General features: G+C 39.0%; 1 protein-coding gene across 1 annotated transcript in view; it reads left to right on the top strand.

Moving 5' to 3' along the window:
- The first annotated feature begins 2,754 nt into the window (after positions 1–2,754).
- LOC124529224 (uncharacterized) overlaps positions 2,755–27,271 on the top strand; it is a 299,198-nt gene continuing 274,681 nt past the window's right edge. Inside the window, exons 1-3 of the mRNA XM_047103062.1 lie at positions 2,755–2,766; positions 8,730–8,796; positions 9,096–9,272. Of these exons, the coding sequence (XP_046959018.1) occupies positions 2,755–2,766; positions 8,730–8,796; positions 9,096–9,272 (256 nt within the window). The remainder of the gene's footprint in view (positions 2,767–8,729; positions 8,797–9,095; positions 9,273–27,271) is intronic.

The raw sequence follows: 27,271 nt of genomic DNA, 5'->3' as shown, positions 1-27,271 counted from the left end.
AGTTCATTAAACCCAACGCCCCTGAAAGGCCTAAACCAAGGTTTTTGGTAAATGCCTAGTATTTATAACTGTTATTTATTCTCCTTTCCTCTTAAGAAGGAAGCTGTTTTGGGCTGTTCCTGAAAATGTAGATATACAGACAGTTCAGCAAATACGTCAGTTCTTGGATTGGCTCCATTTTTTGCCACTTACACGAGTGATCAATTTTTTAGAGGGTGTGGTGGCGACTCATGAATTACTAACTTGTTGAAATGATTATTTGCTGACAGATTCTACTCGCTGTTCTACGAACTTATTCTCACTTTCGTTTGCCATTCTGTGCTCATAGTGTTTTTCCAACTCTCTCTTTCTATTTAACTCCTAATCCTGCCTGTTCCTCAGAGTCCATTATTGCTGCCTGAGCGTCTTTCTCATTGATTCAGCATCTGGGGCCCCTAGAACTTGCCTCACGCTTAGTTCTCCATTCACCAGCCCCCCCCCCCCCCCCGCCTTTGCCACAGCACTTAGGAACCGACCTTTGGACAATTCCTTCCCATCTTGGAGGCCTGCGAGTTAAATTCCTAGAAATTGCACTGGGAACATGCATTTGTGTGTCAGTATTTAGACTAGCAATGACACCTTGCCCACATCATTGTTATGTCCTACAGCCTGGTCACATGTTCACTGATAGGTCTCTGGTGCGGGGCGGGGGGGGGGGCGGGGGGGATGGGGGGTGGGGAGGGGGTGACGATTGTTCTTCAATGCCTCTATTCTGCAGGTTGTAAGGGATCTGACCCAGCTGTGAGGGATCTGACTCCCACATTCCAGCTCGTGGATACACAGAGACTGAGACTCTTTATTGCAAATCATGCTTGATCTAAGCTCCCAGAGATTCCCAAGCAGAGAGGAATGCCAGGCCACACCCTTTTCTCATGAGACAGGGGAATATACAGTTTTACTTCTCCAGAGAGAGCTGCTTTTTATATGACACACGACTTGGTCCTATCAAACCACTTTCCGGGTTTAATGTCATAATTGTACATGAGACAATGTAAAGATTCTGACCTCATTTCATGATGTTACTGACTCGTACTGTATTCTATCGTATTCTAAGTATCTGTGCATAAAGATGTCTAAAGTGTAGCCTGCCGTGAAGGGAGAGAAGTGGTTTGCCTTACTTGAAAGTTTCCTGAGCACTATCTTGACGTGAGTAGAGGCACCTTGTGTTTTTTTGGCTCATACAGTTTGGATTGTATGCCTGCGAGATACATTTATGATGACAATAACATGAGACAATTTACAAATCACAGGTATCTTAAAGACAAATCTTAACCCTTAGAGTAACAGTGCTCGGAAATATGTGCTTTTGAATACACTTCGGTCCCTGTGCGGTGGCAAAAATAAGCAAATCAAACTCCAACTTCTGCTATTTGGCTAAAATTTCCTCATTTTGATGCGGACTCTTTTCCTTTAAAAACTTTTATACGCACTTCCCTCATTTTAGGACGTAGTCAATATAATCTTTGAATCTTTTATGTTACTCAGACATAAACGAGTACGTTTTACAATTAACACTGGAAGGACTGAGATCTTTCATTTTTCAACATTGTTAGCCATATAAGAGCTCATACGCACATTGTGAAGTGACTTTTTAAAACTACCATTGAGAGCTCTCCAAATTAAAAAAAAACAAAATGTGTCCCCTGTATCATTCATACATGATGTACTTTGTTTTACTGCCAAATACTGATCACCATTTTGAAAGGGCAAATTCCAAGTTTAAAAGGCTCTCTCGGCAAATGCTTATGGTAATCTAACAAATGCTGGGACTACATTGCTCGTTAAAAAAATTCTCACTTATTATTATTTCCACGTATTTTTATAATCATCTGGTCCCAGACTGTGTTCTAGGGCAGTATTTTTCTCAACGGAAACAATATCAAATGTAATCTCTGGCAGATTAAACCTGATAATTTATCCCACACTGCCTTTCACGAAAAGTTGTGTACCCATCTTTGGTGGATGAAGTTCTCAGAATTTAATCTGCCTGGTCCTTAAGTGCACATACTTATCATGGACTTTATCAGACGTTATCTATTTATGACAGTTGCAACCCTGGATCCTATTTTTTAAAGAGATAATGTAGTACAGCTAACGAAAGCCTCAACAGCACATTTTTAGCATAATTTCAGGGCAGTCTGAGTTAGTCACCTCTTGGCATACAACAGGAAGGTTGGACTGTCTTAATCAAGTCTGAATTTTTCCCACGCATTACCTTCGTAAACCGTTTTGTGAATATTCACTGACTCTCAGTTTAGTAGAAGTCTGGAACAACAGTAAAAACAGGACCCCAAATCAAAATCTGTTGGCTCGACACGGAGTGTTTAAGGGACCATTAAGTAACATCCTAGCTCTCCAGCCCCAAATTGCTTCATATCCCTCCTGGTCAGACCAATTTATTTTACTTAAAAAAATATGTTTTCTTTTTAATGTTTACTTATTTTCGAGAGAGAGAGTGAGACAGAGTGTGAGCGGGGGAGGGCCAGAGAGAGGGAGACACAGAATCGGAAGCAGGCTCCAGGCTCTGAGCTGTCAGCACAGAGCCCGACACGGGGCTCGGGCTCATGGACCAAGAGATCAGGACCTGAGCTGAAGTCGGACGCCCAACTGACTGAGCCACCCAGGCGCCCCTATTCTACTTTTTAAATATTATTTGTCTTTTTTAGGGGGACTTGATTTAAATCTGTGCATCGCCAAGGGCAAGGGGCCGAGAACATGGATAGAGAGGTAAGATGGCTATAACCGTAGTTACCTCTTCTGATTTTTTCCTTTAAAAGCAGCCTTTCGAGCTTTATTTTTCATAATATCATCCATGGACTTGAAAAGTACAGGAGGAGTGAGCAGAAATTTAGCCTCCTTGGTAGCACTCACGAGTAAAGAGGATGATTAACGAAGTGTAGCAGACAATGTAATAGCAAAAGAGAGTCTACGGAAGTCAAACAAAAGTGCCTTCAGAATTTCCAGGGATTCCCATGATCCATAATAGGACCTCACTGAGCCCGTCCACTGTTTCTATTTTTGATTAGATTTATAAACACAGCAGCACATATTTTCATGTGGCTTATCGCCCAGGGGCAGAATTAGGTTGACTGCCCTGAAAATGTGAGGCTTGTGAGTTTGGGGCAAGGGCTAGAGCGAAATAAGTAGTGTAATTGTTTTTGTGGCGAGACCGTGGGACCTCCTCTGTTCTGAATTACACATGGCTCAACCCTTTGACCTGACCAGACTCGGCCGTGGCTGACAGAACTCCTAAAGTCGCATGAGAGGGTCCATCGCTGACGAGCTGGGACGTTATCTGTCAGGCAAGATGTGGGCCAGCAGCCACAGCGAGCTATAGAAGTTACGAGTGAGACAATATTTGTGACCACCTTGGCTTCATTAAGCTTGTTGCCGTAGCAGTTAGCACTGTAACAGAAGGTGCCAATGTGAGGGATTTCTGGAATCCAAATGTCACACAAATATATATATGTATATATATATATATATATATATATATATATACATATTATGTATATGTATATATATATAATGTATATATATATCCTGTTATTCTGTTTCAATATATTTTCAATATATATTCTCTCTCTCTATATATATGTATATGTCTGTGTGTGTGGATATATATATATAGTTTATATATATTCAGCATATTACATTGTTCTCATATATATTCAGTATATATTCTGTGTATGTGTATATATGTGCATGTATATATTTAATTTATACATACATAGATTTTACTAAATTTTGGATAGTCTTCAAGGATATTTTGGAAAATTATCTGAACATTATTATTATGATTTCTTAAAAAAAATATCCACAAGGTTTGGGAAAATGTCATAAGCCTTACTTCAAGTTCTTTCACTTAATTTGCATTCTTTAAAAATAGATGGTGGCTCACTGATATAACTCCTCAGAGCTAAGGGGGCTGCAGAGGACTTCCAGAAAAGGTTGGAGAGAATCATGGGCTGGCACTTTTGCATTTGTGGAGAATGTGCTCTGTGATTTGCATGATGATATCACATATACATCTATCTAGGTATGATTTGGAACTCAGTCACTTGAATTTTATTTTCCATCCAGTCAATTAAAAGTTCAAAGATAATACAAGCAGAGAGCATTGGTTCACTTTCAGACACTATATATTATTTCCCAAATCAGTCCTTCTCCTGTAACATCCCCCAATTTTTTTATCAACTTTTTTTTCATGGCCAATTTTATAAATTAAGGGTCTCTCTAGGTATTTTGTGCTTAAACAATTTGGAAATAACCTAGCGTTTAAAGTTTTTCTCTCTCATCTGAGACAATTGAATGCTGATTTAATTCTTAGTTACATGACATTTAAATTTTCCTTTAAAGAATACACAACTTCACTGCATTTTTTCTGAGTTGCATTTTTTTTTTACTCTAGGAATTCTAAAATGCAAGAATATGGTGGTCCCTATCAAATTATTTAGAAAAGGGGAGAAAGCCCACTAAAATATCCTCTAGGTCCCCCAACAAAACTGCATTCAGCCTTACCCAGTCTTGTTCTCATTAGCAATGAAGAGTTTGCTCTCTATATAATCCAACATGGAATGTTCAGAGCAGACAGGTGCAAATTGCAAGCTGTTTCACTTTGGCTGTTATCCCTTAAATAGACAAAGTAATAGACCGGGAGAACAAAAAAGGTTCCAGCTCAAGCTGCATAAATGAAAGTCTTAACAGGGACCGACCAGCTGGCTAGGAGAACTCAGTGTAGTGAATACTAAATGTTACCTTTATGCCCCTTGCCCAGGAAAATGGCTTCAATGACAGCCCCTGCCTTTTATGATTGAGATGCCATTCCTTCAAAACAGTCTTTTGCTTTATTGTAAAGGCAACAATGTGGCCCAAGTGGATGAGAACAGAAGCCAACATACCTGTTCCTGTTTACCATCATTACACTCCTCCCAGCAATTCAGGCATGATTAGGTTCCTGGAGGTGGACCAGATCCACAGTATTTCTATCCATGTCTCCTTTTTTTTTTTTTTTTTGGTTTTGTTTTCTGGGTGATCCAAGCAAAGCCCCACAGCAGTGAAACAACTAAAACAATCTCCACCACTCCCTCCTCCCCAACAAGATGAATCTGCTGAGCTAGTCTGCTGGAAAACACAAAAAACAAAACAACACAACAACAACAATGAAAAAACACAGTTGTTCATATCAGGAACACCTAAATTAATTTCATGGAAGAGACGTGCCCTGCCAGAATGTGTAGGAATCTAAGGCATGTTTCTGAAAGGAGGCCCTGACTCTGTCATTCCTAAGTGGCCTCACATTGTGACTTGCCGGTCGTGCTCTGGAACCGCTGTCCGGAAGATGGAACTGTTTGGTGCGCGCAGAGGCCCCTGGCGAGGTCTGACTGTGAGGTCTCCCCGCGCACGCGAGGGGAGGCCGACAACCCCCAGCCGGCCTTGTTTACAGCCGGACAGAGGAAAACAGCTAGACACAAATGAGGGCTGACGGTTTCATCACGCACGATCGGTTGATCCCAGATGCAATCTGACTGCCCTGAACCGAACGATGATCTGTGCAGTATGCAGTATTCACTTTCTTGCTGGTCTGTGCCCACCAGGCTGGCCGCGCCCCTCGGCCGTGGCTTTGACTGCAAGCCGAGCTGAGCGCTGCGCTGGGGGGGACCCCGTTCCTCCCGACGACAATCACATTCTTTTAAAAACTTCCTACGTGTGGCTCGCCACTGGTTATAAATGAGTTTGTTGTTGTTCGTGTTCTCGACTGTGTCGCGGTATTATTACAATTATTATTTTTTCAAGCTGACCATGTTGCATGAAAAGGCATTTGTTGTTCTTTTGGACGAAGAGGATGTGTATTGTCCAAAACACTGTCAGGTCTTACCAATTCCAGGCAGGTTTTTTTTTTTTTTTTTCCTTCTTTTTTTCTTTTCCCCTCTGTTCAAATCACAAAGTATTTCTTGCTTTCTTCCACACTACGTATTCCCTATTTAGGGGGATAACCTTAACAAAACATGTTTGAAAGACCGGATTCAGCACTATTTAAGCAGCACTATTTAAGCACACACGCAAAACAAACGTGTTCCCAGAAACTGCTTGCTTTGATTTGATGTAGAGTTAGGTTATAGCAATGAAATAGCAACGTAAAGGGCGGAAAAATAAAAGACATCAGGCCTATCTGTGTTGGTTTGGTCAAGATTTCTAAACATTCTGCTTCTCTTCAGGACTAAGTAGGTATCAGTGAGAAGCAGGAAGGTACTGATGATCAAATTTTGTTTCTCGATTTGATTTTTGAAATGCCATATACATATTTAATAGGTTGATGTGAGCTTATTAAGAATAATAACAAATTCCATAAATAAGCTAACTTAACCAGTGGCAAAGAATGAAGGCATTAATGTGAAATAGAAGCAAAGGTTCGTTTGCAGGAGCTGGGGAGAGAAAATCTCATCAGGAAGGAGGGCATCTGAATTGAGGTGGGGTGGTTGAAGGTGCAATTCACCCCCTTTAAAGGTGCCCACGTGTAGAGAGGAAAGCGGAAAGGAATTGGCCAAGGAGAGCACTGGGAAATCACTGCCCGTTTCCTCTCAAACATGTGTTAGTAGTAAAGAGGTCACAAAATACAATCCCTCACTTGCTAATCCCCTCCAAGAATTTATCTCTGGTGTGTACAATCAGACTTGGCCTTCCTTTTAAATACGTGAACTCGTGAAAAAAATATCTTTGCGACCTTTTTAAACATTCGAGAGAAAGCACATAATTTCATTTGAAGCCCTTAGTAAGGAAATGAGGTCTATTAATAGGCCACATCCATCTACTTAAAAGCGTGTTTAACTGGATCTGAAAGGAGTTGAAGTCGCAGGATTACTGAACCACGTCAAGAAGACTCCTATCTGCTGCCACTTTAGATGGAGGCTGTGAAAAAAAAAATCATACTTCACCCCCTGTCTTCCTAAATGTGGGAACATTCTTGCAGTTCTGAACTACTGTTTGTAAAAGTTTACCGAGTTTTTAGTGCCTTTCGTCTTCTGCGTTTAATTTAAAAGTTGAGAAGGGATGTAAATTAGTGAAATGTATTCTCTCTTGTGATTTCAGCGTACATTTTCATACACGACCCTAATACTACACATCTTAGGATTTCTATCAGGTTGCGATGCTATTTTTATCTTTTAAATAGAGCAATTGCACAGAATACATCACGCTACTTTGACAGTGGATGTTAAAAAGAAATATCAGAATTCCTGAAAGCAAGAAAAAAGTCTTTACAATTATGGGACTTTTCTCTAAATAAGAGTCATTATGCATTTCCTTTAAAAGAAAATCTCGAAATACTAGAAATTTTTTTTTGGGGGGGTGGATTGTGATTTTTACCCCTGCGGGGCTCTCTTCACCACCTTTTTAGAAAAAAGATCTCTGGAGTACATGTTTTTCCTTGATTTCGTTTACAGTCACATTAAATACATTTTGTTTTAAACCTATTGCACACTATTTGCCTTATGTTTCAAAGAGGAGATTCTCAGAAAAACAGGTCCTGCATTTGGGTTGGCTACGTGGACTGTTTGCTCCTAAATCTTTAACACGCTTTTATGATACCAGGCTATTTATGCAACCTGTTGTATTACGATTTAATTGCTTTGTGATATTTATAAGAATAAGGAAAGAGGTTTTTAAAAAGAAGTCGGGTTTTTTCCAAACACTGTAACGCAAAATGGCAATGTTAGAAGCTCCAGGAGATCTAGTAAAAGCAATGACACAGGGTTGTAAAATGGACACGACATTTTGTTATTCTGAATCCAGTCGTCAGAAACTTGATTTAATGCGTTGTCTGATACGCCATCTTTACATGTAACCGTGGCTTGCTCATTTCTACATGCTTTATCTTTCTGGCTCTTTGGCTTATGGCTAACCTAAATTTTATAATTTAATCTGAAACTTGAGCATTTCCACCACGGATATTTTTAAAATTTAGTCTGACAGTTATCAAGGATTCATTTGGAACTTGTAGGAGTCTGAGGACTCTAATAATATTTCTGGCTATTCATTTTCATTTTTGAACATTTATTATGCATTCTCATATTAATGGCTTTCCCAGTCACGTAATGAATTCTGGTTTTCAGTGAGGTGGCATTTTATGAAATTTGTGTAAGTCCCAGGAGACTATGAAACTCTTGGCATTTCACATCATTTTGACTTTTGCTGAAATTTTGGATCATATTTATCCCTGGTTACATTTCAAGAAGGAATTAATTCACACGCTGGAACTTAGCGGTTTAAAACAAATATGGACACAAGCAAGCACCAACACTGAGCACGTTTTCTACAAGATCATTCTATCTCGCCGAAATGAAATGGCATCATAGCACTGTCCGAATTCCTGTCAATCCTGCAGTGCAAGCTTCTCTGTGCAAATTGGCTAGTGTCCTTAATTTGTTGAGGGCCCTTTGCATTAATTAAAAATGATAAAAACAAAGTATTTGAACGTGACCTTCATTTGGCATTTGTATTAACTTTTCTTATCCTCTTTTATTTAATTCTTCCACTTCTGTTGTTCAATTAGTGTTTGACCCCTTTAGGAGAGATGTAAATTAAATGACATTTCAATGCCATCCCATATTTAAAATCCTGTGTTAGTTGTGGATCATAAATGATGATCTTCATTCTTTAGCTAATTTATTCATTTAACAATTTCCCTCCAGAAGTTTCGGCAGAAGGCTCTGAAGCAAACTAAGCAGAAGAAATCCAAGTCGGCTGAATTTCTGATGGGTGAGCCTTGCTTGATGAGTTATTGCTCATAATTTGTGTAAGGATTAATTAACTAATTACAGACAAATGGCTGTGGGCGAAATTTTGCTCTTGCTTGTCAGGGTGCAATTTGTAATTATTTTAATCATTTATTCTTTTTTTTTTTTAAGAGTTAATTTTAACCTAATTCTGTTTTGGTGACATTTGAGGATGATACACTTGAGTCTTTCCGCACAAGAATTACTGGGAGGAATTTTCTGCTTGTCATTGGAATACATTTTGCTTTAGAATGATCTTCTGACCTCCTTGTTTTGCTCTAGTTAAAGAAGATAGAGAGGCTACGGAAGGCATTGGGAACCCAGCTTTTAACGTGAGCAGCCCGGATCTCTTAGCACATCAGACTTCAGACAGGAAGGTTATTAGACGTGACACGCTGGATCGTACCCTTGCAGCTCACCAACAAAAATTCAGGCTGCTGGCCTCTGCTGAACCAAAAGGTGTGACTTCAGTCCTGATTATCTTCATACTCGCTGACAGTTGCCGTGCTTCTGATCTAACCTGGGCATCCTGGAGCCGGCATCAGGCATTCCATCCCAGCGTGTCTGCACAGGCTTCCTGAGAGGCTCTGGATGCCACGCGGAGGGCACCCGTAGGATCTGTTTTGCCATTGGTATGCAGGCCATAATCTCATATGTGAAGGTTGCTGAGCAGTGAATCCAGTCTTGTCTCGGGGTGCTGAGATGGAACGGGTTCAATCTCAGGACATCACACTCTGGGGCAGATAGGGGATGAAATGCTGACACTCCCATTTATAGGATGCCATTGTGCCAGTATGTTCGTAAACGATGCGGGCCTGTCACTCTGGGGCCTTAAGACCTCAATGGCCCCTTCCTTTGGAAAAGGACAGTTTCTCTATAGGTTGGGACATCTGTGCTAGGAGCTTCACTTAACACCTGCTAAATGCAGAAAGCATGCCTTAGTAGTTAGGATTTATCTGCAGGAATCCACATTCACCCACAGTTTCCTCCGTTTTCTGGCATAGGGCTATTTCCAATAGTTAACTATTTAAAAGATTCTACCCAAGCAAGGGGAATGCGTACATACCCAGCATCGGGCTGATACAAGATGGCGGACTCCTAGAGAGAGGAAGAGAGACAGCTCTTCTTCAAAGCTTCCCTCTTTGCTGCCAAGAGGGAAAGATTGTTTATTCTGTACCTATCGAGAAGGAAGTCATTAAAACTTGCTGTCTTTGCTCTCGTCTTCATCCATCGAACAGGACAAAAGACATCAGAATTGAATGACCAGATAGCTTTTTGAAAGGGAGCTGTCTGAAGTAATGAAGCATGAGCTGGCACAGGTGTGTTTCTCTGCTGGTCGCACTTAGCAGCCTCATCGTGATTTCCACCTGTACAGAGCAGGCAATCCAGATCCCCATGGGTTAGCACGGTGTACAGGGCATTTATTGTACCAATTTTCATTCCTAAGGCTCGGGGGAAATTCTACCAGCCTCTAGATTTCTGCATTCTATGTCGTATCATGCGTGTTCTCATCAGTGAATTTGGCTTGGCTTATTCTCCTTGCATGTGTCTGTGTGTATTTTTCTGGAAGTCTGTGAAAAGTGGCTAGATGTAGGGCTATCGCTTGTGAAAATAAACGCCTCCGTTTGCAAGTGCTTAGTATCAGTTAGTCACTATGCTAAGCATTTTATGTGCACTCTCTTCTCTCATTTTGTACCTCCTTGGGCATATTAGGATACATATCAGCTAATGCAATAGAAGCCTCAATAACAGAGGCTTAGGCTTGCTCTAGTACCTTCTGTTTTGTTCCTTTGGATTCCTTAAGCTCGTTCCCATCTGCATGATCCAACATGGCTTGATATCAGCTCCATGTTCCAAGCTCTGGGAAGGAAGCTGAAAGTCACAGACCCAGAATTACATGTATTGTCTCTGTTTATAACCCTCTTGCTGGAAACCGGTCACCTGACAAGTCTAGTCACAGAGACCGGAAAATGTTACCTGGGAGTCAAGTTTCCAGCTGCATTTGGGGGGGTTCGTGAATGTATATTGTATCCAACTGGTAGAGTCTACATCCAGTATATTTTATTACTCTCCTCATTTTATAGACGAGGAAATCTAGGTTTTAACTTGACTGAAGTAAGAAAGAGAATAAATGGTGGAATAAGGGATTTAAGCCAAGTCTCGTTTGACTCCGTGATCTCCACATCTCACCCCACTGCCATATACCTTCCCTCTTTTTTTTATGGGACATGCCACAGGGCATTGTGCGGGAAGATCAAGACAACATCTTGAGAGGTTGCTGACATATTCAGAAGGGAGACTCTAGAGCTGGGTCAGACATTCAAGATCAGCGACCTCCCAAGCTGGCAAAGAAAATTCTGGCAGAGTGACAGATGTTCAGCAGCATGAAGGAGACTTAGGGACCCATGGCATTCGTCTGGCTTCTTCTTGTTCAACCCCGGACTCTGAAGGAAAACTTCTGGTACCTTCAGTGCAAAGATTTTTTTTTAGGTCTTTGGTTCCTGTGGTGGAAAATTAGTCTTTCTTATGGAGCTAGGGTGTTTCACCGCAAGAGAGAAGTGTGTCCCTTAGCACAAATGAAGGCTGGAGCAGGCTTTTTTTTTTTTTGTTTTTTTTTACAAATTTATATTCAACAGAGGTGTTCAGGTTTTTTCAGTAGGAATTCTTATTCTCCGTGATCCCAGAAGACTAGAAGCCTATGTGGAAACCTTGAATTTTAAGTTTTTTGATGAATATTCAGAAGTGGAGTACCAACTTGATGGCTTGGCTGATAGAAGCTGAATAAAGCCAGTCATGGAGAATAATTACATTTATGGTACAGTAAGTGTTGGTGAGAGAGGATAGGATGAGGTCTATGAAAAGGATGACATTTGTGATAAGTGTTGGGGCGGAAGTAATTATGGGTAAGTGTTATAAAGTAGAAATATAATGCGAGCCACACACACAACCTTACATTTTCTAATAGTTCACATTAATAAAAAGAAACTAGTGAACTAATTTTAATAATACATTTTATTTAAAACAATAGCTACAAATATCTACAAATATTATTATTTCAAGTTATAATCAATGTAAATATTTAAAGATACTTCACTTTTGGGGGGGGGTATGAAGTCTTTGAAATCTGTGTTTTACGTTGACAACAAATCCTAACGTGGGCTAGCCTTATTTCAAGTACTCCATAGGTGTACGTGGCTGGTGTCTCGTACTAAGCATTTTGATTGTAGCTAACTACTTCTGGAAGTTTAGCTGTGCAAATCTGCATGGTAGATTTTCAAGAACTCTTAGAGAGCTATAACATCCCAACACCCCAAATGCCGCTTAACCAATATTGACCCACAATATAATATTCCCAACATGGTCTCAATTGTACTTGTTGTTTCTAATATCAGTTCTATGATATTAAAGAAGTCTGAACACAAAGGGTATTCCTGGACATAGGCTGAGTGAGTTCTGCGTGCCAGGAAATAGTAGCTTCTCCATGATTTTAAAGAAGGCCTATACCAAAGGCCAACTTCCTTGATGCTGGTTTTGTATGTAGGAGTTTCCACGAGAAGAGTATAATTGCTTAGGTAAACATATATTGCTTTATCACTTTTACATATGCCTAAAAATAGAATTTATGTTCCTCTGTTAGTGTTTACCAACCCTGGCTATATATGAGAATTATCTAGAAGTGAGAGACTCTTTGGCAGTCATAACCTTCAGGATGGTTGTTGGGTAGGTCTACATTCCAAGTTTTCTACAAGGCATTTTGATGGACAGCGTGGGTTGAGACCTGCCACTATGGGCCTCTTCCCATATCTGGGAGATAGAAGATAGTAATTGTCATGAGTGACAGTTAGTTGACCTGGTTCTGGAAGATGGAAGGAGAGAGAAAATTTTGTGACTCAAAGGTAGAGAGAGCAGAGTAGAAGGAACAAAAAGAAGAAACTTTAGATGGAAAATCCAGAAATGATTTATTATCATCCTGACACAATCAGCCAGACATTACATAGGTAGGGGTTATACCATCTGTCTTCTGGAACATGGTCAACATCTAGAAAAAAAATTATTTGCAGGGTGCTTGGGTGGCTCAGTCTGGTAAGCGTCTGACTCTGAGCTTCGGCTCAGATCACGATCTCACAGTTTCATGAGTTCAAGCTCTGTGTCAGGCTCTGCTCTGACAGCAGGGAGCCTGCTTGGGATTCTCTTTCTCCTTTCTCTCTGCCCCTCCCTTGCTCATGCTGTCTCTGGCTCTCTCAAAAATAAATAAATAAATAAGTAATTTTAAAAATCAAAAAAAAGAAAGAAACAAATTATTTGCTACATCTCTATTCAAACCCACCCTGTTTGCCTGCCTTTGAGAGACCCTCCAAAAAGGGATTCAGTTGCGAATGAAATGTACAATTTTACGGTCAGTGAATGAAGAAGAAATATGTGATTTTAGAAACTTGAGATATTATAGAACACAGTGTTTCTTGTTAATATTAAAAAAAAGAAAATTTTATATCGTCTACCCATGCGATTACTTAGGCAAAAGGGTAATTAGATATTTCTCCCACGGTATTATTACAATGAGCATAAATTATCATCCTATAAGTAAATATCAGTGTATTTCCACCTTTTAGATGCTTAACAAAAAAACATTAGTAAGAATTATGGTATTATTTTTGGCCGCATGTCCTCTGTTCCATCATGCCCAGAACTTGTGCTTTGTGTGTGTGGACTGCTTTTCCAATCCCAGCTCATCCTCTCTGCTCATTGCCAGCTATGCACTGATCTGATGATGACGAGCCCATGGAAATTCAGAATTATAGTACTCGCAAAGGGGGCACCTGGGTGGCGCAGTTGGTTTAGTGTCCAACCCTTGATTTCAACTCAGGTCATGATCTCAGGTAATGGGATCGAGCCCCACATTGGGCTCTGTGCTGACATTGTGGAGCCTGCTTGGGATTCTTTCTCTCCCTCCCTCTCTGCCCCTTGACCACCCCCCCCCAAATAGTCATTGAAGAGGGAGAGTGGCAGAGAACCACTCAGTGTGTGTGTGTGTGTGTGTGTGTGTGTGTGTGTGTGTATGTGTATGTGGAATCCCAGTTTAGCTGATTCAAGTATGTTCAGTCTAGGACTCAGTGCATGTCTGAGGATTTGTGGTTTAAAGGAGCCCAAAATGAACATAGCTTTTAGTGACAAAACTGATACAGAAGTTTAGGTTTTCTGATATGTCAGTGATTTGGTCAATATCTTAGCAGTTGGACAGAAATGCCATTTTTTAAAAACCTAGTTTCCTTTAAATATTGGGTGGAAATTTAAAAAATACTTTCTGGCCATCAGATTAAGGAGTTACACTCTATCAATGAAATTCCATATTAAATTCAAACATTGCTAAGCTTTTCTTAGCTGCCATTTGGCCGGCTCATTTATTGCATTTCCATTTAAGAAAAAAGTAAGATGACTCCTAGGAAAGGGTTAATTCCAAGTAAGAGACAGTCAGACACACAAGCTTGATGTCATGCCAACAGCTCAGGACCAGAGAGGAAGGGAAATTTTTTTTTTTGATTTGACTTTATCTTTTATTTTTTAAAATTTATATCCAAATTAGTTAGTATATAGTGAAGCAATGATTTCAGTAGATTCCTTAATGCCCCTTCCCCATTTAGCCCATCCCCCCTCCCACAACCCCTCCAGCCACCCTCAGTTTGTTCTCCATATTTATGAGTCTCTTCTGTTTTGTCCCCCTCCCTGTTTTTTATATTATTTTTGTTTCCCTTCCCTTATGTTCATCTGTTTTGTCTCTTAAAGTCCTCATATGAGTGAAGTCATATGATTTTTGTCTTTCTCTGACTGACTAATTTCACTTAGCATAATACCCTCCAGTTCTATCCACGTAGTTGCAAATGGCAAGATTTCATTCTTTTTGATTGCTGAGTAATACTCCATTGTATATATAAACCACATCTTCTTTATCCATTCATCCATCTATGGACATTTGGATTCTTTCCATACTTTGTTTATTGTTGATAGTGCTGCTATAAACATGGGGGTGCATGTGTCCCTTCAAAACAGCACACCTGTATCCCTTGGATAAATGCCTAGTAGTGCAATTGCTGGGTCCTAGGGTAGTTCTATTTTTAGTTTTTTGAGGAACCTCCATACTGTTTTCCAGAGTGGCTGCACCAGCTTGCATTCCCACCAACGATGCAAAAGAGATTCTCTTTCTCCGCATCCTCGCCAACATCTGTTGTTGCCTGAGTTGTTAATGTTGCCATTCCGGCAAGTGTCTCATTGTGGTTTTGATTTGTGTTTCCCTGATGATGAGTGATGTTGAGCATTTTTTCATGTGTCAGTTGGCCATCTGGACATCTTCTTTGGAGATGTGTCTATACATGTCTTTTGCCCATTTCTTCACTGGATTATTTGTTTTTTGGGTGTGGAGTTTGATAAGTTCTTTGTACATTTTGGATACTCTTTATCTGATATGTCATTTGCAAATATCTTCTCCCATTCTGTCAGTTGCTTTTTAGTTTTGCTGATTGTTTCCTTTGCTGTGTAGAAGCTTTTTATTTTGATAAGGTCCCAGTAGTTCATTTTTGCTTTTGTTTCCCTTGCCTCCAGAGAGATGTTGAGTAAGAAATTGCCGCGGGCAAGATCCAAGAGGTTTTGCCTGCTTTCTCCTTGAGGATTTTGATGGCTTCCTGTCTTACATTGAGGTCTTTCATCTACTTTTAGTTTATTTTTGTGTATGGTATAAGAAACTGGTCCAGGTTAATTCTTCTGCATGTTGCTGTCCAGTTTTCCCAGCACCACTTGCTGAAGAGACTGTCCTTATTCCATTGGATATCCTTTCCTGCTTTGTCAAAGGTTAGTTGCCCATATGTTTGTGGGTCCATTTCTGGGTTCTCTATTCTATTCCATTGATCTGAGTGTCTGTTCTTCTGCCAGTACCATAATGTCTTGATGGTTACAGCTTTGTAGTATAAGTCTGGGATTGTGATGCCTCCTGCTTTGGTTTTCTTTTTCAAGATTGCTTTGGCTATTTGGGGTCTTTTCTGGTTCCATACAAATTTTAGGATTATTTGTTCTAGCTCTGTGAAGAATGCTGGTGTTACTTTGATAGGGATCGTATTGAATATGTAGATTGCTTTGGGTAGTATCAACATTTTAAAAATATTTGTTCTTTCTATCCAGGAACATGGAATCTTTTTCCATTTCTTTGTGTCTTCTTCAATTTATTTCACCAGCTTTCTATAGTTTTCGGTGTATAGATTTTTCACCTCTTTGGTTAGATTTATTCTTAGGTGTTTTATGGTTTTTGGTGCAACTGTAAATGGGATCGATTCCTTGATTTCTCTTTCTGTCGCTTCATTGTTGGTGTACAGGAATGCAACCAATTTCTGTGCATTGATTTTATATCCTGCAACTTTGCTGAATTCATGAATCAGTTCTAGCAGTTTTGTGGTGGCATCTTTTGGGTTTTCCATACAGAGTATCATGTCATCTGCGAAGAGTGAAAGTTTGACCTTCTCCTGGCCGATTTGGATGCCTTTTATTTCTTTGTGTTGTCTGATTGCAGAGGCTAAGACTTCCAATACTATGTTGAATAACAGTGGCGAGAGTGGAAATCCCTGTCTTGTTCTTGACTTTAGGAGGAAAGCTCTCAGTTTTTCCCCATTGAGGGTGATATTAGCGTTGGGTTGCTCGTATATGGCTTTTATCATCTTGAGGCATGATCCTTCTATCCCTACTTTCTTGAGGGTTTTTATTAAGAAAGGATGCTGTATTTTGTCAAATGCTTTCTCTGCATCTATTGAGAGGATCATATGGTTCTTGTCCTTTCTTTTATTGATGTGATGAATCACGTTAACTGTTTTGCGGATATTGAAGTAGCCCTGCATCCCAGGTATAAACCCCACTTGGTTGTGGTGAATAATTTTTTTAATGTATTGTTGGATCCGGTTGGCTAATATCTTGTTGAGGATTTTTGCATCCATGTTCATCAGGGAAATTGGTCTATAGTTTTCCTTTTTAGTGGGATCTCTGTCTGGTTTTGCAATCAGGGTAATGCTGGCTTCATAGAAAGAGCTTGGAAGTTTTCCTTCCATTTCTATTTTTTGGAACAGTTTCAACTCTTCCTTAAATGTTTGGTAGAATTCCCCTGGAAAGCCATCTGGCCCTGGACTCTTGTTTTTTGGCAGATTTTCGATTACTAATTCGATTTCCTTACTGGTTATGGGTCTGTTCAAATTTTCTATTTCTTCCTTTTTCAGTTTTGGTAGTGAATATGTTTCTATGAATTTGTCCATTTCTTCCAGACTGCCCATTTTGTTGGCATATAATTGCTCATAATATTCTCTTATTATTGTTTTTATTTCTGTTGTGTTGGTTGTGATTTCTCCTCTTTCATTCTTGATTTTACTTCTTTGTGTCCTTTCCTTTTTCTTCTTGATCAAACTGGCTAGTGGTTTATCAATTTTGTTAATTCTTTCAAAGAACCAGCTTCTGGGTTCATTGATCTGTTCTACTGTTTTTGTGGTTTCGATAGCATTAATTTCTGCTTTAATCTTTATTATTTCCTGTCTTCTGCTGGTTTGGGGTTTTATTTGCTGTTCTTTTTCCAGCTCCTTAAGGCATAAGGTTAGGTTGTGTATCTGAGATATTTCTTCCTTCTTTAGGAAGGCCTGGATTGCTAGATACTTTCCTCTTATGATTGCCTTTGCTGTGTCCCAGAGGTTTTGGGTTGTGGTGCTATCATTTTCATTGACTTCCATATACTTTTTAATTTCTTCTTTAACAGCTTGGTTAGCTCCTTCATTCTTTAGTAGGATGTTCTTCAGTTTCCACGTATTTGTTGCCTTTCCAAATTCTTTCTTGTGGTTGATTTCGAGTTTCATAGCATTGTGGTCTGAAAATATACACGGTATGATCTTGATCTTTTTGTACTTACTTAGGAATGATTTGTGTCCCAGTATATGGTCTATTATGGAGAACGTTCCATGTGCACTGGGGAATAATACATATTCTGCTGCTTTAGGATGAAATGTTCTGAATATATCTGTTAAGTCCATCTGGTCCAATGTGTCATTCAAAGCCATTGTTTCCTTGTTGATTTTTGGATTAGATGGTCTGTCCATTGCTGTGAGTGGGGTGTGGAAATTTTGATTACAGTAGTGTTTGCCAATCATCTTGTCCCATGATCTAATCCCCAGGCATTTCTTCCTGGTTTTTTGGGAGAGGGTCTTGGAATAAGAACTGAGATCTCTGTCAGTTGTTGAAGAACCACAATGGTTCTACCTGCTAACTTGTGTAATGTGGAGGAGTACCTTGTGGGCAAAGACTATGTATATCCCTTCACTTGACATTGCCAATGGCACATGGGATGGATGGAGGCACGAGTCTAAGGTCTGATCAGAACAAGAGAAGATGTCGGAGAGAATGTGCCATAGCCTAGAATGGGTACCAACAAATATTAGTATTGGAGGCAACAGTGGTCACTGGAGGTGGCCCCAATGGCAGCTCTGGAATTGACAACAAGTGGTTTTCCTGTGGCTTCATAGAATGGAGGCACCACCATTGATTCCATGATAAGAATGGTTTGAAAAACTCCTCTGTTGGTAGAAAAACCTTTACATAGGCAGCAGCAAAGCAGAAGGTGGAGCAGTAGAGAAAGAAAATGGCAAATGTTCTAAAGACACTGAGAGAAATTAGTTTGGGCATATATGACCTAAGGCCTTAGATCCTTCCAGCAGAGGTGAGGGGTAATTTGAAATAAGGGTAAGAGATCCATAATAGTTGTGCCTGAGCCAAAGAAATCATGGATTACGGTTACAAATGTGACTCTAAATCTAATTTCAGATTGGTGTAGCCATTAAAGTTACACCTGCACAAAAATTTGTAATAAAAATAACTTGTAGTGCACATGTAAAGTGCATAATTCAAATTGTCTGAGCAAATATGTGATGAGAATTGTTTCTCCCCATAGTGCACATAGCCTAGGTTATTTTAGAAGTCATGTTGTATAAAATCGTTTACATCACTCACTTGTGGCTATTTTCCCCTTAAGATGGGAAACAAGTGTTATATGAAATTTATAGAACATTTAAAATTTTTTAATGTTTATTTATTTTTGAGAGAGAGAGAGACAGAGTGTGAGTGGGGTTGGGGCAGAGAGAGAGGGAGACACAGAATCCGAAGCAGGTTCCAGGCTCCAAGCTGTCAGCACAGAGCCCGACTCGGGGCTCGAACTCACAAACTGTGAGATCACGACCTGAGCTGAAGCCGGACGCTCAACCGACTGAGCTACCCAGGCACCCCTGAATTTATAGAACATTGAAAAATATATATTCTTTTTGCTTTAAGACATTTCAACTGTTATTAAGATGAAGGAAATAGGCAAATCATTTGCTTTAGGTTTATTGAACTGACCTGGATTTGTGTCTGTAGACCCCATTTGGCTCCTAAGTGAGTTGAATCTCCTTCATTGACCTCAAAGGCTAAAAATAAACACTCAGGAATGTATCCTTCTTTCTGAAATGAATTAATATTTTATGGAGACACATGGAAGATAAAATATTTGGTCAGTTTATACAAATCAACACACGTCAATTTAAGTTTACTTTCCTGTTTTTTTTTTTTTTTTTTTTTTTTAGTGGAGTAAGAGTTCTAGAACAACATTCAGTTTGGGAAAGAGCATTTTAATCAGATATTTGAGTTTTGAGAATTTCAATAGAATAAGAAAAATTTCATTTAATTTCCTCTCAGAAAGAACCGCCTGCTTAGAGTTAATCAGACAGATTTGCCCAGGAAATTAGGAGAACGTCTATTTGTGTTATCTTTTCCTGTTTCTGTTAATGCTAAAATTGAAACCATTGGTAACACTTTTTACCAACCATTCAGCACAATTATTTTCTGTGTTGTCTTCAAGTCGATGTTAGCAAAACCCCTAATGGATAACTGTGTTCGTAAGATAATATTTTATAAAATCGTTCGTACATCGTTGGTTGGGATAAGAATTCTTTTAAGAATGATTTTAACATTGAGAGATGTTGCGTTGTTACTCTGGTTCATGGATGAGAAATGCGTTCACACATTACAACCACTGGATCTATTTATACGCCGGTGAAGTTTATATAGCTTTAACATAAAAATGTGAGCATAAGGGGGCGCCTGGGTGGCTCAGTCTGTTAAGCGTCCGACTTCGGCTCAGGTCACGATCTTGCGGTCCGTGAGTTCGAGCCCCGCGTCGGGCTCTGTGCTGACTGCTCAGAGCCTGGAGCCTGTTTCACATTCTGTGTCTCCCTCTCTCTGACCCTCCCCCGTTCATGCTATGTCTCTCTCTGTCTCAAAAATAAATAAACGTTAAAAAAAATTTTAAAAAATGTGAGCATAAGAATGTATACGAGGGTGGAAAGGATGGTTAAGAATCTTAGAATCGTGGAAATGCTAGACTGGAAATCACAAAGCTGGTATTGCAGAAGTCCAAGTCTTTTCCTAATATAAACAGCTGCACAGTAAAAGGACAGAACAAAATGTTACAGAACAATGTTTTCTGCCACATTAGCGATGCGATCATCGTCTTAGCAGCTGGACGTGTCACTGGATTGTTTACCCACATCCTCTGAAATAGTTGGTGAAATTTTAAAAGACATAACTTCCTATCAGAATAAGAAGTTACACCATACCAATGCAGTTTCATATACATTCAAACTTTGCAAGCCATGATGTTGACTAGAGTCAATGGTTGCATTTCCATTTTAAGAACAATTTTGTTAGAAAAGTTTTTCGTGACCTTAGTATTTTATGCTCTTAAATATAAATTAGTCCTTCATCTCCAAATAACTCCATTTAGAGTTTCTTTCAGATCACTTTTGTTTTCTATTAGAGAAAATTTAACAGCAAATTGACCAAAAACCTTATTTCAAAAACAACCCAGGGGAAGTCCTTTCAGGACTTTCCAAAGGGTTCACCTTTGCTTTAGGAGATAAAGTGTAGTCATCTATAAATTTCCAGAGTTTTCAGAGAAAGTATTCTTAATTAAGATTATTTAAACTAAATCTAATAATCCATGGTATTGATTGCTTCCATATTGAAATGTGCTGCACTGTGATGAAAACATTACTACCTGGGCAGACTGGGTGGCTCAGTCACTTAAGGTTCCGACTTCAGCTTAGGTTATGATCTCATAGTTTGTGAGCTCGAGCCCCGCATGGGGCTCTGTGCTGACAGCCTGGAGCCTGCTTTGGATTCTGTGTCTCCCTCTCTCTCTACCTCTTGCCTGCTCACACTCTGTCTGTCTCTCTCTCAAAAATAAATAAACATTAAAAAAAAAATTAAGAAAACATTACTACCTAAATGAAGTCTTAAACATAGTGCATAAATACAAGTAACCTTAGATCCATGAGGAAGACGTATTATTAAATGAATGATGGCGCAATAAAAAAGGTTAGGGTGGGGCTCTTGGGTGGCTCAGTGAGTTGAGCGTCCCACTCTTGATTTCGGCACAAGTCATGATCCCTGGGTCGTGGGAACGAGCTTCGTGTTAGGCTCTGCACTGACAATGCAAGCCTGCCTGGCATTCTTTCTCTGCCTCTGCCCCCCTCCCCTCTCCCCTGCTCACTTTCTCTCTCCCTATCTCTCTCTCAAAAAAAAAAAAAAAAAAAAACAAAAAAAAAAAACGATTAGAGGGTGATTGATGTTTAATTTCAGGTAGGTCCTAATTTGAAAGGCAATATTGCACGCTACATACATCAATTTATTTACATGTAGAATCATGCTGCCAGGCCTCAAGCTAGAAAAAAAAAAAAAAGGAAATCCACCTTGATATTTTTGGAAGGACTTTGAAACATGTGTAAAAAAAATAGTATATTTATACTTCACCTTTGAATTATCGCCATTACTTAAGTAATGGAAAGATCTTCCAGTTTAGGAGCTAGCTACTTAGAGACACACTCTACCGCTGCGGATTTGAGGTCCAGGGGAGCACAGGATGCATTAATGCCTCGAGGTGCGGTGGGATAATGCCCTGCAGGAATTATGCACTCAACGGCACTATGGTGGTTTGAAAGTTAAGATGCCTCATAATCTACCACGAGGGAGGGCCTTCGGGGAAGAAAGAATATGGCTCAATTAATTAGTACTTGTTAGCAAACTTCTACTGTTACCCTATTTAGATTTCCAAATCACTGATATCTCAAATACCCACAAGATGTGGAAAGGAAGTAAGAATAAGCAGTTGAGAAGGTGAATTTGCCCAACAGGGCACCCGTTCTGGAATACAGGGTTAGTGGTCAAGTAATTGGCACAGGCTAGCTTTTCTGTAAAGATGAAAAAAGAACTATTATCCGTTTGCTGTTTTTAACCCGGCTGTTAAAGAAATTCATGCCTTTCAGTTTGAATTTCTGGGTAAGACGAATACTCTTGATGACGACCAACGGACTCCTATGCAAAATCTAATATAAATAATTTAATTTTTGAGAGCGCTCTGGAGCTTTTCTGGGTGTTCCTTTTCTTAAAAAACTTTTTGTTTTAATGTTTATTCGTTGAGAGTGACAAAGAGACAAAGTGTGTGGGGGGGGAGGGACAGAAAGGGAGACCCAGAATCTGAAGCACGGTCCAGGCTCGGTGCTATCAGCACAGAGCTCGATGTGGGGCTCGAACCCACAAACCATGAAGTCATGACCTGAGCTGAAGTTGGATGCTTAACCCACTGAGCCACCCAGGTGCCCCTGGGTGTTGCTTTTCTATACTCATTTTGTCTTCTAAGTGGCTATTGTTGGTATTTAGAAAAGTTAATGATTCTTAACGATTATCTGGTTATTTTCAAGCTATTGTGCCAATAATACCTCCTTTGTTCTAAAAGTTTTTTGGTTACATCTCTTATGTTTTCATGGTAGGGAAGCATATCATCTTCAAGTAATAATTGCATAAGATATAATGATTTTCAATAGTTTGAGCTCATCTACCCCTTTATGTTTGTTCTAACTGCTTTGGCCAAGATTTTAAGAGAGTGCTGAATAATAGTATTGATAGTGAACATCTGAATCACACTTTGAGTTCTTGTCATTAACTTTTATTTTTGGATGTTTATTTGGGTTGTGTTGTTCTGTTTAAATATTTAGTATAATACTATGCTTTATCACAGTAAGACGTATTCTTGTATGTTTAGTTGCCTTTAAGTTAAATGTAAAATATGTTTGGGGGTGCCTGTGTGACTGTTGATTAAGCATCTGACTCTTTTTTTTATTTTAAATTTTTTTTTAAGTTTATTTATTTTTCAGAGAGAGAGAGAGAGAGAGAGAGAGAGACAGAGTGTGAGCAGGGAGCGAGAGGGGGAGACACAGAATCCAAAGCAGGCTCCAGGCTCTGAGCTGTCAGCACAGGGCCCGATGGGGGGGCTCGAAGTAACGAACCGCGAGATCCTGACCTGAGCCGAAGTCGGACACTCAACGGACTGAGCCACCCAGGCGCCCCAAGCATCTGACTCTTGATCTCAGCTCAGGCATTGATCTCAGCCCAGGCATTGATCTCAGCCCCACGTTGGGCTCTGTGCTGGGCATGAAGCCTATTTAAAATATATATATATATATATATATATACACACACACACATATATTTTATATTTTATTATATTATTTATTATATACATAATATATATTATAATATTGTATTTATATATTACAATATTAGATATTATATATTTACTTATATTTATTATTTATATTATATATATTACAAACATAATATATATGTGTGTGTGTATATATACACACACACATATATATGTATATATATATAAAATGTTTGTAAATCAACCTTATAAAACAGTATTTGGATTGATTTAGTATGGTAAGGCATGTATAAGTTTGACATAGTTTTCACTTTCTATATTCTACTACAGCCCCTGATTTCCACATATGTATATGTAAACTAGCATTGTGGACATTTAAACCTGAGTTCTTCATACTGGATTTTCAAAGAGGGGAAACTAGGAAGGTTTCCCAAATGTATTCATAAAGTGCATAGCAATTCAGTTTCATTATACTTACGTAGCCTTCATGCCTTTAAAAGGAATAGTGTTCGGGAGAATATCCTAGTTTGTAAAATTTTGGTGCATGGCTAGCATCATAGAATGTAAACCGTTTAGTTAGTGATTTAGTTTGCATGCAGTTCTCCTATTTTTATTTCACTGACAGTATATCACAGAAAACATGATGGTTGGTGATAAAAGGCTGAGCTGAAACAGGTGGATTCACAGGAAAAGGACAAGAATGGAGTCGATAAAAACCTCCCAAGGAACAGATAGATGCCTTCAGATTTTCTTCCTCGGGAGCTAATGGAGCTGATTTGAAAGGAAGTGATTGCCTCGTTGAGCCAAGACACTGCCATGATTCACGCTAACCTTCCTCTGGTGGGCAATTTCGTTCTCGCTCTTACAGCCCCCAAGGAACTGCATGGGTGCACACTGGAGTATTTCCTGACCAAAGTTCATGTACACTGTAATTTAAGTAAAAGCCCTGATTACATTCTGTGCTGCTCTGAGTTAAATGATAGGAAAACCTGATATGTGTGGAAGGGCAGAGGCAAGTACATGTGTTCTCCACCCCCCGTTCAGTAAAAAAATAGCACAAGAAATGAATCAACTGAGGCTGATTCTAAACATTGAACGGCTAATTCTAGGAAGTTGGAAACAAAAATAGAGTACCAAGAGTGCCTGTAAGACCAGTGTCCTGCTTTATTAATTTATGTATCACCTCCAATTGCTTCAATGCATCCTGTAAGATATATATTTACACGAGGGGCTGTCAGATTATTCATCTGAATATAACAAACAGTTAAATGCCAGCGAAATTAGAATCTGTTGTATGTATGTTGCTAGATGCCCTACTTTGAATTTCTCAGTGGGTCTATTAATTTTCCTGTGAGATGATTTTAGATATATCCAAATGCATATTCTGAATGACTAGGGCGCTTTCAGAAATTTATCCTATTAGCAACCTACCTTCTGGTAATTTACGCCCTATTCAAAAGCCATCCCACTTTATTATATCCTCACACTATCCAATGAAACTTGAGCAAAGGAGCTAGTAGTGTTAGGATGAAGTCTGTTGTTTCCGAATGTATCATAGGTTTGCTGTGCTTTACTGTCTTAGACTACTGGATTTAGCCTACTGTATTCAGGTTAGTGGTTTATCAGGGCAAGACATAACCGTAAAGAGGAGGAATTGTTCTGCCATTTAAGTGTAGGTTCTTATCTGACTCATAGGCTGATTTATTGTATAGCAAGAACTTGGCAAAATCATAAGACGTTATAAATAATAGGTTTTAAGTATTGCAGTATGGCGTCACTATCTCTATAGTCTTGAGAATACAGTGATTTGATCTTGAGTGTAATTCTTAGTGTGAAACAAAGGCATATGCAAAACACGTGACCCTTACTCGTCCTTGAGTTGCATCATCATCCTTATCTGGCTCTCATTTTTTCCCACAACACTTATCACCATCAAAAAAACCTCCACAAAACCTATAAAATATACATATTTGTTTGCCTTTATTCTTCCACTCCCAGAATGTAAGCTCTGGGAGGGGAAGGATATTTGAGCATTTTACTTTACTGACATATTCACATAAAAAGCACTCAGTAAATACTGGTCGAATGAATAGATAGGAAACATCATACCAGCAGAAAGTGCAAAAACGTAATAATCATTTGAACAAAAACATGAGTTAAACTCCATTCTGGGACTAGCGAGGAAGTCTGGACGCCATTACTTACTTTACGATATTGGAACTTCAGGGGACTGAGCAAAATCGAACAGCATCTGCTAACGAAACACGCTTCTCATGTCTTAAGGCTCTTTGTATCTTTTCGCCTTTGCCCATGCTTCCCCTTCCATGAAAAATTCCTTTCCCCTGTAGTTTTAGATTTGGCTAATTCCCGATCACATTTTGAAACTTAACGTCAGGTAGCAATTTCTCCGGGAGTCTTCTCTAAGTCCCCAGTGTTACGGGTTAGATGTTCCTGCTGTGTGCTAGAACAGAACTCCTTTACCACAGTATTAAATCTTTTTTTTTTTTTTAATTTTTTTTTTTTTTTAGCGTTTATTTATTTTTGAGACAGAGAGAGACAGAGCATGAACGGGGAGGGTCAGAGAGAGGGAGACACAGAGTCTGAAACAGGCTCCAGGCTCTGAGCGGTCAGCACAGAGCCCGATGCGGCGCTCGAACTCACGGACCGCGAGATCATGACCTGAGCCGAAGTCGGCCGCTCAACCGACTGAGCCACCCAGGCGCCCCACCACAGTATTAAATCTTACCAGACTGCATAGTTTCCCTTCCTTGTTCTCTGAGCTCATTGTGCTCTGAAGGCAGAGGCCATGGTGCTTTGTTTGTTCCTTGTTAAAATCCACAAACATAATATTTTGTTCCTAGAAAGCACTTAAAGAGCAAAGGGAAGAGGGATCTTGGAGGAAAGGATAGAGGGGGTGGGGAATAGAAAGGAAGAGATGAATAAAGAGTGGGAAAAAAGTCGTTCAGTTAATCAAGACAAATCATCTCAGACAGGGAAGAATTTGCAGTAGGTTTCTGAGAAGGGTTGATTTAACAAATGAATTCAGATGTTATGAGTACCTCTGTGTGCCAGGCACACTTTTAGACCCCGAGGGGGCTGCAGTAAACAAAGAGATAATGTCATTGTCCCCATGGAACAATTTTATTTTAGGTTAGTCTGAAAACATGTTTTTTAGGTTTTGATTTTTTTTTTTTAGTAGGGGAGACAGACAATAAACAAGCATAATATTATAGATCAAGTATAATATATGTTATATATTATATTGTATATGTAACACAATGTACAACATGATGTAAAATATAGTGGAAAATACACAAATTGTAAAAATATATGAATTATACAACATATATGAATTTTATAAAGACATATGAATTAAGATATATGAATTATATAAAAAATGAATTATATAAATATATGAAATAGAAATAATGAATTCTATAAAATATATAAAATACATGAAATATATATTCATAAAATATATGAATTATATAAAATATATGAAAAAATATGTGAATTATATAAAATATATGAAATACAAAAAATATATGAATTACATAAAATATGTGGATTATATGAAGGTATATGAATTATATAAAAATATATGAAGTTATGAAATATACAAAAATGTACAAATTACATAAATTATATGAACTACATAATGATATATAAATTATATAAAATACATGAATTATATAAAGATATGAATTATATAAACTATATGAGTTACATAACATTAATATAACAAGATAACATAAGATAAGAAAGATAAGATAAGCTAAAATTTGGGGATGCTAAAAGGGAACCTGTGGATTGCCTGTCTTACTTTGTAAAGATTCCTTATTAGCGTTTACCTGTCCTCTCCCAGAATGCGGAGCACAACATAAATCACTCCAGGCATGGCATTTATAACTTACAT

The sequence above is a fragment of the Lynx rufus genome, unplaced genomic scaffold (assembly GCF_022079265.1).
Source record: "Lynx rufus isolate CCGP_SWC_20201006 ecotype Redwood Valley unplaced genomic scaffold, mLynRuf1.p SCAF_6, whole genome shotgun sequence".
In the NCBI taxonomy this organism is placed as follows: Eukaryota; Metazoa; Chordata; class Mammalia; order Carnivora; family Felidae; genus Lynx; species Lynx rufus.
Note: the sequence above shows the minus strand (reverse complement) of the source record. Positions and strands in the feature narration are given on the sequence as shown.